The sequence below is a fragment of the Mustela nigripes genome, chromosome 2 (genome assembly GCF_022355385.1).
Source record: "Mustela nigripes isolate SB6536 chromosome 2, MUSNIG.SB6536, whole genome shotgun sequence".
NCBI lineage: Eukaryota > Metazoa > Chordata > Mammalia > Carnivora > Mustelidae > Mustela > Mustela nigripes.
Genome location: NC_081558.1, coordinates 7,848,178 through 7,861,245, shown reverse-complemented (window position 1 = coordinate 7,861,245; position 13,068 = coordinate 7,848,178). Strand labels below are relative to the sequence as shown.

General features: G+C 52.2%; 1 protein-coding gene across 2 annotated transcripts in view; it reads right to left on the bottom strand.

Moving 5' to 3' along the window:
* Nucleotides 1–9,400: 9,400 nt before the first annotated feature.
* The window catches only part of ILF3 (interleukin enhancer binding factor 3), a 28,297-nt gene continuing 24,629 nt past the window's right edge, over nucleotides 9,401–13,068 (bottom strand). For both annotated transcript variants that reach the window (XM_059389013.1, XM_059389014.1), the window contains exons 18-20: nucleotides 11,700–12,065; nucleotides 10,700–10,828; nucleotides 9,401–10,078 (exon numbers count right to left, since the gene is read on the bottom strand). In XM_059389013.1, coding sequence (XP_059244996.1) covers nucleotides 9,942–10,078; nucleotides 10,700–10,828; nucleotides 11,700–12,065 — 632 coding nt within the window. In that variant the 3' untranslated portion in view covers nucleotides 9,401–9,941. The remainder of the gene's footprint in view (nucleotides 10,079–10,699; nucleotides 10,829–11,699; nucleotides 12,066–13,068) is intronic.

Here is a 13,068-nt window from a genome sequence, read left to right as displayed (position 1 = left end):
AGAGACCACAAGTAGGCAGAGAGGCAGGCAGAGAGACAGGGGGAAGCAGGATCCCCGCTGAGCAGAGAGCCCCATGCGGGGCTGGATCAGGACCCCGGGATCATGACCTGAGTGGAAGGCAGAGGCTTTAACCCACTGAGCCCCCCAGGCACCCCAGTTTCTTTCTTTCTTTAAAGTCATTCTTTTTTGTCATTTTGCAATTTTATCTAGTGTGTCTCGGGGTGGATTTCTTGTAATTTATCCTATTTGAGATTCCTTCAAATTATTGGATCTGGTGATCAGAGCCTTTCCATAATTTTGGAAATGCTCAGTTGTTCTTTAAAGGGCTGCCCTTGCCCCAAAGAGCCTCAACACAGGGGGCTGAGAGCAGGACAAGAAATGCTGAGGTGTTACCCATCCTGAGAAGATAACCCCCATCTGGGGGCTAAGGGTGAACCAACCTTATTCGCCTGGGTGCGCCAGTCTGACCCGGAGTTTCCATCTCGCTGAACTGGTAGAAGAAACGGAGGCAAAAATATCAAATACCAGAAACACTCACTATTCTAACTGAACCATCTCATAGATTTTCTTGAATGGTTCCTTCCTCATTTACTGTATGCCCTTGGGAACTTCCAGAAATGTTCAGTGGTTCTAATTTTAACACTTTTCACCAGTTTCACTGGGGAGGGGGTCTGCGAAGATCCTCATGCTCGCATGCAGGAAAATTCCCTTTTAATATTTTTTGATGTTTCTGTTTCCCATTCAAATATCAAATACATTTGAGGGGTGCCTGGCTGGTGCAGGCAGTAGAGCATGCAACTCTTGATCTCGGAGTTGTGAGTTCAAGTCCCATGTTGGGTGTAGAGATTACAATTCTTAAATACATTTGAAATATACACATATATCAAATCATTATGTTGTATATTTAAAACTAATACAGGGCTGCTTGGCTGGCTCCGTTGGTAGAGCATGAAGCTTTTTTTTTTTTTTTTTTTTAGGATTTTAAAATTTATTTCAGAGAAAGAGGTGCAGAGCCTGAGCAGGAGGGGCAAAGGGAGAGGGAATGAGAATCTCAAGCAGATTCTTTGCTGAGTGCAGAGCCCAAGTGGACCTGGATTCCATGGTCCTGAGATCAGGACCAGAAGTGAAACCAACTGTGCTCTCCAGGAGCCCCGGCGTGCAACTCTTGATCTCAGGGTTATGCATTCGAGCCCCACATTGACATAGATTTTACTTTCAACAAATAAACAAATAACCAAGCAAATAAAACCAACACAATGTTATATGTCAATTATATCTCAATGAAACTGGGGGGAATCGCTTAGCAAATATGAAAAAGGTTAAAATGATAAATTTTATATTTTAAATATTTTTCCACAGTAAAGTTTGTTTCACAGTACAAATTTATTTCAAGAAATGAAAGTAGGTATACATACACACAAAAATACAACAAATACAATGAAAAATTTGAAAACAGAGGAGTGTAATAAGCTTTACTGAGGTTCAATTTTCATTAAATAAGCTTTAAGGTTTTAAAATAGATAACATATGGGGCACCTGGCTGTCTCAGTTGCAAGAGCATACAACTCTTCGTCTCAGGGTCATGGGTTCGAGCCTCACACTGGGTGCACAAATTACTTTAAAAATAATTAATATCTAAAATAGATAATAGGGGTGCCTTGGTGGCCCAGTAGTTAAGCGTTTGCCTTTGGCTCAAGTCATGATCCAAGGGTCCTGAGATCGAGCCCCATGCTCAGCAGGGAACCTGCTTCTTCTTCTCCCACTCCCCATGCTTGTGTTCCCTCTCTCGCTGTCTCTCTCTGCCAAATAAATAAATAAGAATCTTAAAAAAATAAAATAGATAATATATAACCACGTCTTTTTTTTAAAAATGGCGATGAAATGTATGCTGTGGATTATCTTTCCCACTCATGTCCCCTGTCAAAACTGTTCTCATCTCTTACTATTAAATAATGGTAAGTATTCATTCTTGTCTATACTCACACTCATCAGCATATGTTAGCAAATATGTATTTTCTTCCTGTTGCTGCTGTTGTTTTTGATTGATTCATTTAGATATACTATGGGGTTTTTTTTCATCATCTACAAAGCTTTAATACTTCAATACTTTTTACAAATGGAGCCTTTGAACTGCCATTTTCCACTCGTCATAGATCATTCTCTCCTGAAATTACCTCATAGATCATTCTCTCCTGGAATTACCTCAACAACATTCCCAACATTATTATTTACTCGAAATGTAAATTTCATAATAGTTATTTGATAATTTGATAGCAAAGCAGGAACAGCAGGAAGCCTGCTTATCCCTCTCTTTCTGCCTGTTGCTCCCCCGATTGTGGTCTCTGTCAAATAAATAAGTAAAATATTTTTAAAAAATCATTATACCACACATAGTCCTTTGATCTACTTTATGTTTCCTAGAATTACGTGTCTAAGATTTATTTGTGTCTTATTTAGTTGTGGTCCATTCTTTTCTTCTGCAAATCAACAGACCATCAGGTATTAGTATAAATATACCACCTTGTACTTATTCATTCTCTAGTCAATGAACTTGTGAGCTTTTCAGTGTCTTTTATTTTTTTGTTTTAGCTATTATAAATAGTTCTGCTGTGAACATCTGTGTATGCATCTCATTGTACACCTGTGAAAGTATCCTAGGAATAGACTTGCAAGACCCTAGACAGAATGGATATTCAACTTCACTAAGCAGTACCAACTTTTATTGAGGTGATCACAGCAATCGACGACACCTACAATTGCGGTGTAAGAAAACTTCCTTGTGTCAGACACTAAACTAACTGTGCCACCCAGGAACTCTAGTGTGCAGCTCTTGATTTCAGGGTCCTGAGTTTGAGCCCTACTTGAGTGTGGAGATTATTTTTATTTTTTAATATTTCATCTATTTTTTTGTCAGAGAGAGTGAGAGAGAGCACAAGCAGTGGGAGCAGCAGAGGAGAAGCGGGGCTTGATCCCAGGACCCCCCGGGATCGTGACCTGAGCAGAATACAGACGCTAAATGACTGAGCCACCCAGGTGTCCCGAGACTACTTTAAATGAAAAAAAAAACAAACAAATAAGGAATGTTTGTTAACTCTTCCATTTATCAGGGGAGGCTGAGTGGCTCAGTTGGTTAAGCCGCTGCCTTCTGCTCAGGTCATGATCTCAGGGTCCTAGTATCAAGTCCCCCATCGGGGGCCTTGCTCAGCAAGGAGCCTACTTCTCCCTCTGCCTCTGCCTCTCTCTCTCTCTCTCTCTCCATCTCTCATGAATAAATAAAATCTTTAAAAAAAAAAAACACCTCTTCCATTTTCAGAATTCTTCAATTCTGTCAATCAGGTGTATGTGAAATAGTGTCTCACTGGGGGTTTAGTTTGCATTTCTGTGATTCTTACTGAGGTTGGACATGTTTTCAGATGTTGGAACCATTTAGTGATGACTTAATTTGGTAGCAGCATTCAACATGGGTGAGCTGCTGAGTATTTCCTTTTTAAAATTTAGTGCTTTGAATGTATATGATGTTATATATATATATATGTTATATATATATGTATATATACACACATATATATATGAGATACATTCTTTTTTAAAAAAGTTTTTATTTATTCATGTGAGAAAGAGAGGGAGGGAGAGATAGCAGGAGCAGCAGGAGGGGTAGAGGGAGAAGCAGGCTCCCCGCTGAGCAGGGAGCCCAAGGTGGGACTTGATCCTGGGATCCTGGAATCATGACCCTAGCTGTAGGCAGATACTTAACCAACTGAGCCACTCAGGCGCCCAAAACAGACCACATCTCAGGTGGTGATGAGTGCCGGGGAATAAAGAGGGCAAGGGAAGAAAGATTTGGGAAGTGACTATTATTATTAAGTCGTCTCTATACCCAATGTGGGGCTCGAACTCATGACCTCAAGATCAAAAGTCATATGCTCTACCAGCTGAACCACCCAGGTGCCCCTGGGAGGTGACTATTTTATGTAGGCTGGTCAGGACCAGAATCACCAAGAAGGTGACATGAGAGTTAAGACCTGAAGCAGATTTGGGAGGAGCCATAATAAGATCTGAGAGAGAGAGGGGCGCCTGGCTGGCTCAGTTGGTGGAACGTGTGACTCTTAATCTCTGGATTGTGAGTTCGAACCCCACGTTGGGTATAATTACTTCAAAACAAAATCTTATAAAAAGAAAAGAAAAGCTCTCGGAGAGAGCATTTCAGGCAATGGGAACAGCGGGAGCAAAGGTCCTGAGGTGGGAATCTGTCTGGATTGTTTGCAGTGCAGCGGGGAGGTCGGTGTAGCTGGAGGGAGGGAGGGAAGGAAGCGAAGATGAGGGTGAGAAGGTCAGAGCGTGAGGCTCTGCAGGGCCTTTGGTTCTCAAAGAGGACTTCGGCTTCCCTCTGAGCCAGACAGGAGGGTGGGGTTCCTTACCAGAGCGTGAAGTGAAGCAAGCTCTTTCTATCACCAAGAGGTAAATTGGAGTGTGGAGGCGGGGTGCAGCTGAGATTCACTGACATCTGCTTTAGGGGTTTGAGCGCTGCTCAGCAGGAAGGCCTGGGGGCGCCAGAAGGCCACCACTATTCGAGAGGCGCTGGGAGTGCGGCTTCAGAACGCTGGACAGCGCCGCGCGCGTTGCCGGGAGACCAGGGACGCGGCGGCTCTTGGGGCGGAGCCTTGGGCTAGCGTCCTTTCCCCAGCGGTTGGCTACGAGCGCCAGGCGGGAGACACTTATGAGGGCAGGGCAGAGGGCGGAGCCTACAACAGCGCCCATTTGGAGTTCGCTGACGGCACAGAGGCGTGGCGTCTCGTGGCAGGCACTGCAGGGAGTGGCTCTCGTAGAACACTTCCGTTCCATTTGGGGTCTGGTGATTGGGCATAACAGGGGAGGACGGCCGACCTAAAGGCGAATAGAACGTGGCTGGGTGAGGGAGTTGTCAGAGGCGGGGCCTGAAGCCGGCCTCTCCGCCTCTCGCGTGGAGGTCCTTGCACAGGTTAGAGGCGTGGCTGGAAGGTCTTCCCACTAGATCGCCCAACCTCCCCTTCTCTGGGAACGCCACTGTCGTCCAGGAAGTAGGTAGTTCGCAGCCTTAGTTGGTACTGAGGTCTCAGGACCCAGAAGAGCAGAAGTCGGGTTTCTGGGCAGGGAATGGGAATCCAGAACCTCTGAAAGAGGAGTTGGGGATTCCGAATACCCCTAACGTTGAGATAGAGTACTTGGAGGCCGGTGTTGGCGGTTGTCCCAGGAGGTTGGAGTGTGTGTTCTCTCCGGCTTATCCAGCCAGGGATGAAGGCTATCGTTCCGTGATATTCTCACCCCCGCAGCCCAGTACCAAGTAGGCTAAGCTTAGCTGTCAGCTTCTTGGGAAACGCTGGGAAGGGCATGGGCCCAGGACTTGCAAAAATGACTTCCGTGGCTTTTCTGCTTGTCTCACAACCACAGAGCAGAGTGCCTGCAAATAGGGGCCCTCTACTTCTTGTGGCCTGAGGCAATGCAGTGTTCCTCTCTCTGAGCCTGACTGCCCCATCTGGGGCATGCAGGTGTCACCCTTCTCAGATCTGGGAGCAGTTTCCTCACTTAGCCCACTGGCCTAAATCACCCTGAACCTCAGTTCAGATGCTCCATGACTCGAGTCTCTTTGGTGATCAGCTGGCCTGCCTTCTCACCTCTTCCCACACACCTATTCTCTGCCCAACAGCCAAAATGACTGTTCTGAGGCACGACTGAGCCTGGGTTCTCCAGAGCTCAGAATCTTTCCATGGTTCCCCACTGCCATCAGGATAAACGTTAGAACTCCAGTCCTCGGCTGTCAAGGCCCCTGTAGTGGTTGCCCCCACGGACACCAGCCACACTCCTCACCTTGCAAACGGAATGGCCCACCCACCTGACTTCAGCTGTCTGAAGTCACTTCCCAACACACAGCTGAGCTTCCCCTTCCCCATGCACCCCATAACCTGGGCTCACCCTCCCTAACACACCTTCTGGTTCCAATTTAACTGTCCTGTCTTTTTTGAAACACAGAAAGCCTTCCCTGACACTCCCTGCACAAGCTAGGCCAGGGCCCTCTTGGAACCTGGAAGCTGCATGAGCGCAGGACGCAGGTTCACACTCCCAGCACCCCGTACAGGACTAATGCGCATACACCACCCAATAAATACATGTGGAGTGAATGAAACAACGAACACATGAAGTTTCCATTTATTCTGGGATGGGTTAGAATGAGCATCCAGGCCAAGAAGGCTCACTGGTGTGTGGCCCATAATCGTGTCCAGAAGTCTCCGGATGGATTTGCAAAGGGCACAGACCGCGTGGGGCTCACACCTGCGGACTGAATCCTGAGGCTGAGCCCAGCTGCAAAAGGCCAGGCCGGGAGGACCAGGTCAGTCCTCCGGGGTGGGACAGGCCTTGCTGACTACCCAAGAATGGTCAGGGGTCAGAGGGATGTTTCCCTGCCAGAGTGGAAGCAATTGGGTGTCGACTTCCAGGTCAGACCAGACCCCAGCCCACAGGGACACCACCAGTACCCTAGTGATTCTGCTCGATGTAGAAAAGGTGGAAATCCTGAATCTGTGTCCCATTACTGTTGAGGAGCCCCCTTTGGTCCCTAGGTCTCAACCACCCCACACCTCCCCCACAGGATCAGTTGAAATTCCCTGCAAGGCCCTGCCCCTCTGATGTCATCTCAGCCCCGCCCCTCAACGTGTCCAGCTGTTCCCTCAGGCATGAGGCCTTTCTCCCTCCTGCCTCTAAAGGCTCCCGGGCCCTCTGGGGTAGTGTCCAGTCCTGGGTCACTGACCCTCATGGTCTATACACCAAGTTAAGTACCCTACCCGGATCAGCTTGCTGAGTAAGCCTGTGGACCAGTGGCTCTTCCCGCTGAGGCTCCTTGGCAATCTCTGCTCACGACTGAAAGATGCAGGACACCCTCCTCTGGTAGCACGCAGGCTGAAGCATCTCTCTGTTGCCCGCTGTGTCCCTGGCCCAGGTGGCCCTGGAGAAGCACCTCAGTGAGAACCTCCTCCAGGATGGCTTCTTGTGTGTAGAGGGCCACAGGCCCAGAAAGGCCTCGGTCAGCTCTGAAGGAGTGCCACACTGGCACCCAGGCCTCGTCCATGCTCAGTGTTGGCCACACTTTCCCGAACCCAGCTTCCGGGGATAGCAGGTCTTGTGGGCTGTGACAGTGTTGCTGGCCAGCTGCATCACAGTGCCATTAGCACCAACGAGGTCCCTGTGAGGGTGCCAGGGGGTGTGTGCGCTCGTGAGCCGTCGCCTTGGGACAGGTCCCTGCTGTGCTAACCACATGATCCTGGCGGTGGCCGACAACCTCCCAGGGATGTGCTGGCAGCACCAGGTAAAGCCTTCACCCAATTCTTTACTGGGCTGGTGTTCCTCAAAAATGTACATCCACGTCTTAACTGCTGTTAACCGTGACCGTGAAGGATCTCGGGCTGTGCTCACCCTGGGTTAGGGTGGGGCTGAAATCCAGTGACCTGTGTCCTTGTAAGAGAGGAGATCTGAGACACGGAGGCTCACAGGGAGGTCCTGTGAGGGGGACGGAGCCTGGGGGAAGGCTGTCAGAAGCGGAGGAACGCCCAAAGTCACAAGAAGCTGGCAGAAACACGGAAAGATCCTACTTCTCCCATACTGCTGTTCTTGGAAACGAATGTCGCTCATGTCAACACAACTTGGCCTGCCTTGCGGAGTGCTCAGGCCAGGCCCAGGGACCAAGACAGGCATCCATCCAAGACAAGCCACCCAAGGATCTGCCCTTTTTCACAATAGGAGCATTGCACCAAGTCACAGCTCCCTGAGGCCTCCACCTTCAGATGGCCTGGGAGTTTTTTACATGGCCTTGAGATTCCTGCCCTTGTGAAGGCCCAGTGTTCAGAAACTTCAGGATGGCGGTGAGAGATGCGTGCGGAGAACACGGGCCCACAGTTTGAAGGCATTTGGGAGGTGGGGCGGCGGGGCCTTCCCTTCTGTGGGTTTCTGGGTGCTACAGGCACCAACCACAGTCCACATCTCATTTCAACACAAGGTCCTACTGATCACAAGGAGCTCTTTGTCCCAGCCCCCTGGAAGTGTCTAAGAGAGACAATGTGTCACAGATGTTGTCACATCTCATCAAAGTTTGGGTGGGGACCACCTCTCAGGTCTGCCTCCTCTCCACTAGTGCACACACACACTCAAGGGATGCCAGCTTGCGGCAGGCTGACCCGGATGCTCGCGCTGCGGACCACAACTCGGGCGGGCATCACATCATCCCCCCCTCTCCATGAGCTGGACCACCCTGGGTCCTCCTCTGCTCCAGCGAAGGCAAAATTCTTCCCGTGTTTTCTTTTGTCTAGCACAGAACACCTTTCTCTCACCTCTCCAAAGCAGAGTTTCATCCTTTGAAGGAACACTGGATTTTCTGACTCAGCTGAAGAGTTCTGAGGCAAAAAAGCTTTGATCTTCTTCCAAAGCTTATGGCTAACCAAGTACAAGAGGCCGAGGGACTCCTCAGGGTTCAGAATTCAAATGAACCTGGTCTGAGAGATGGCAGAGAGACGGCAAGAGAAGGGTCCCTGCAGAAATGCAGCCCCAGGGCTCAGCCAAAAGGCTCTGCCGAGAAAGAGCTGAAGCCCGGGCAAAGGCAGTCAGGGTCCCCTCCCCCTAGGACAGGGCTGAAGCTGGAAAGCGCTGCTCTCACCGCAGGTTCCTCCACCTCCTCGAAGCTAGCTGACACTTCCTTATAGAACAGTCAGTAGCATCCTTGGTCTCTGCCCACTGGGTGACTGTGTCCCCCATACAAGGCAAAACTGCCTGGGATTGAGAAGCATCGCTCCAGGGAAACCTGCTAGAACGGGGCTGGGCTTCGACAAAGAGCCCCAACCACTAAGGCGCACTCTGAGCCTCTGGGCCGGGGTGGCACCAGGGAATAAGGTGCCGCTGTCCGAGACACAGAACCACGCCATTCTGATGTAGAAGGTTCTATGGCTGGGTTCCCCAGATCCTGGGGCGCTTTAGCTAAATTCAATTGGCCTTTTTCAGTCAGGTTACACATACCAAACCTAGGACATTTCATTCCATGGTGACTTGAAACTGCACTTAAAACAACACCAGAATTCATGGAGCAGAAAAGCAAGCATGCGGAATTGTGTGATCAAATCCCCGAACACCAGCGTGGGCCGCTCATAAGCCACTCTGCACACCACCAGGAGCCCCCTGGGACACCAGGAATACGAAGTCCCACGTAACCGGCTCGCTGGCCCCAGCCAACCTTGGACTACAGGCATCTAGAGGCCTGGAGCTGGACCTTTTGGTGACAGGGGACTCCCCTGCTACCCCCGCCCTGCCTTCCCGTGCTGGGAACAGTGGAGGAACCTGCCCTTCACACTGCTGGTGGGTCAGACACCCAGGCCTACGACAGGCACAGAGTTTCTTTTTCTTTATTTGTCTACATTCAGCTTAATTCAGATGTACTGCCTGAATGATCCAGACATACAAAAAAAACCCCACTCTTTCCCACTGGTTTTTAAAATAAAATCTTCACTTATAAAACTGAAACACTAAAGCATTAAAATACAGAAAGCTCGTTTAACTCACTTCACAAAAGCATTAACAGATGATGTATCCCTTCTGTAGCTATTTAAAGACAAACTGAGTTAACACGAACACCAACCGTAAATAGACAGAGGGATACAGAACTGCAAGAACTCAAAACTCTACTCGGACAAAGTTGTGATGGCAACTAACAAACCATTGAAGACACGGAAGTCCCAAACACGGCTAAATATGGGTCACAGGACGGGCCACAGGGGTGACCAGCTGCACCTCACGACACGGCAACGTGGACAGGTTGGGGCGGAGGGGGCCTGGAGGGGCCAGCTGACATGTTAACTGTGATGCATAAAACTGAATCTTACAACGAGGGGTAAGTGCAGAAGGTACAAATCTTCACCCCTCGGGGGGCTTTATCTATACTGGTAGTTCATGCTGTGGTCTGCGTTTCTGCCGTAGCCGCCCTGTGAGGACTGGTAGGAGCTGGGAGGGCCGCTGTAATTCTGGCCGGACCCCGGGGAGTTGTAGTTTGATTGTGACGAGTAGCCTCCTGGGGAAGAGAGGGGTGAGTTAGAGGTGAGGGGCACGGGCCCTGCCCTGTGAGCAGAGCTCAGGACCACGGCCAGCACCCGAGCCGCGTTGTGTCCACATCGTGTCCATTGGTGAGACCACAGCAGGAAGCAATACGGGCACGGCCTCTTGCTCACTGCCTTAACTGGGTCATCGGGGCTGGCAGTCACCAACACCCTGTGAGGCGGCCACCAGACCTGGTTCGTAAGCAAGCAGTGGGGATCTGTTCTGTACAGACCGCGGCAGCGGGAGCAGTCTCTGGGGGCTGCCCAAGCCCAAGGCTGTGCCTGAGCCTCCCAAACCAGAGACCACACAGCAGACTGTCCGGGCCTTAGTGTTGCCAGCATTCTTCCATACAAAACATTTTCCCTAAGACCAGAGCAGCATCTGGACATCTGGCTTCTAAAACGCCAAGAAGGGGGAGGTATGCCTAAGCCTGTGTGCCCCCGTCTCCCTTCCTGTTCCCCCACACAGAAGCCAGATGGCAGGTGCCACCACAGCCCTGCCTATGCTACCCACCTGCCCACGCCAGGCTGTGCCCTTCATCACCGGACCTCCCCCCTCCGCCCCTGCACTGCACCACCTGCTGATCCAGGCCCACCTTGTTTGCCTTGGTATGAGGAGCCGCCCCCAGAACCGCCGCCGTAGCCCCCGTGTGACCCTGGGTTGTAGGACGACCCGCCTGAGCCGTAGCTGTTCCCGCCGCTCCGGCCTCCACTACCACTGTAGTCTGGGGGAGAGAAGATAGTGTGGTTAAGGGGCCTTTGCAAAGGCACAGCTGGGGGATGGTCCAAGGTTCTCATACTACGGCCCTGGAAGTGGCAGGCCCCGGGTTAAAACCACAGGCGTCCCGTCTGCTTCAATCTGGCACACACCAGTTGGACTGAGAACTGCCAAGGGCCAGCTGTAGCCCTGCAAGGCCACTGTGCCCTGGGTCAGCCTGCTCACCAAGCCTGGAGGCCCAGGTGCATCCTGCCTTCCCACTTTCTCCTCCAACCCAAGCTTCCCAGCAAGTCAGGAAACACACAACAGCTCCCTTTCCTCCCACCCAGCTGTCACCAGGCACTCAGTGTCCCTTGGCCCCCCACAAAGAGAGCACAGCTTCTTTAAAGTCCCTGGCCTGCCTGCAGACCAGTATCCCAACACAGAAGACAAGCGCACACCTACGCCTTCCTAGCTTGGCCACCAGCTCAGCTGTGAACTGCGGGGGGTGTGCAGGAGGTGGAGGCCCAGGCAGAGCGGAAAAGTGACTCGGGCTCCTTGGGGGCCGGAGGCAATGCTGTCTCCAGAGCCCATCTCTAGAGGTCCCTTCACAGCAGCTGGCCAAGACTCGAACTCCACCCTCGTGCCCCAGCCTCAACCCACAGGCTTCCTTGGCACAGGGGTCTCTCCTAGTCCTGCTTTCAGAGAAAGCGACAGGAAGGGAACAGCAAGGATCTGGGCCAGGGGAACTCTGCCTCCAGGATTTTCCTAAAGCCCGCCCGGCTTCCTTCCAGTCCCTCAGCAAGAGGTCAGGGCAACGGCTGGGCTTCCGCCACTCCACGGGATGCGCCGCTGGCCTGGACCCCGGCCAGGCCTCGGGGCCCTGGAAGCCAACTCACTGAATTTGCTCTCGTAGCTGTAGTCTGATCCGCCCCCGCCCCCGGGGGAGCTGTAGGAGTTCGAGTAGGAGGAGTAGTTGCCTTGTCCATGGTTATAGCCCTTCTGCTTGCCCTGTGGGGGGCCATAGTTGCCGTACTGGCCCTGGCTGTAGGACTGCTGCTGGCCTTGGTGGGACTGGTAGCCTGAGCCGTAGGAGGGCTTCTGCTGGCCCCCATGGGGCTGCTTCTTCCCAGCGTGTTTCGGGGGCACTGGTGAGTTGTAGTTGTCGCCTTGGTAGTAGGAGCTGTAGCCAGAGGAGCCACCACCGCCCCCGCCGCCGCCACCACCGGCATTCCCTGAATGCCCTCCGTTGCTGTAGAACTGACCTAAACAGGAAGGCAGCGGGTCAGGCGGAGGGTGGGGGACACGGGTTTGGGGGGGAGACAGGGAGGGTGGCAGCTGTGGGTCCTGAAGGCTGACCCACAAGCCCGTGGCCCGGGCCGGGGCGGAGGGACAGAGGCAGGAGAGCGAGGAGCTGTGGCTCCAGTCCTTCAAGCAGCCCGGTCTGGATGGGTCCAGCCTTCAGCGCCACTCCCCCAGCAGCTGATGACAACAATGGATCCTTGCCAAGCAGCAGCAGGACAGCGCGCCCACAGCAGCTTTCACAGCGGATGTCAACATTACAATGAGATGAGCTCTGAGCGCGAGATGACATTCAAGACTAGCCGACTGTTACCCAAATGTCCCCAACGGTGACAGGGAAAGCAAAGCCCCAGAGAAGCAGTTGGTCACCCCCACCATCCCCCCCCTGCTGTGCTGGGAAGAGGCTCTGCAGTCACAGGCCTGCGGGAACCCCGAGAAATGGCTCTCTGACAAGGCCCCGGAAACGGGTGTCATTCCCGGACGAACAGCTGGTCTGACATGGCTCTTGGAGGAGTAAACGGAGAGTCAGTCAAGTGACCTGGGGCATCTCCCCGGTGTGACCTGAGCAAAGGTAGGACTTAAGGAGTGATTCTCATGGCGGGAAAGGAGGCTGGCTAAGAAGCTGGGGTCTGAACATCCGAGCCAGGCCTCCAGCTACAGCCGCAGACAGCCCCCCCAGAGGGCCCCTCTGTTCCCAGCACAGCTGCCAGGGGCAGGCGGACCGAGCGTGAATTGACAAGCGTGCAGGGAGGCCGCCACATTCTCAGACCCTGAAACTGAGAATGTCACAGCAAGACCCTCCCTCTGGCCCTACGTGTCAGTCCCATCCCACGAGAACAGGTATGTCCGCACCCTGCCCCCACCAGACACTCAGGTGGACCGATGGGGGATGGGTCAGCTAAGCAGAGGTGGGAGGAAGGGGAGGCCGGGCCACGTGAGGGCTCTCAAGCCCAGCAAAGCAATCCC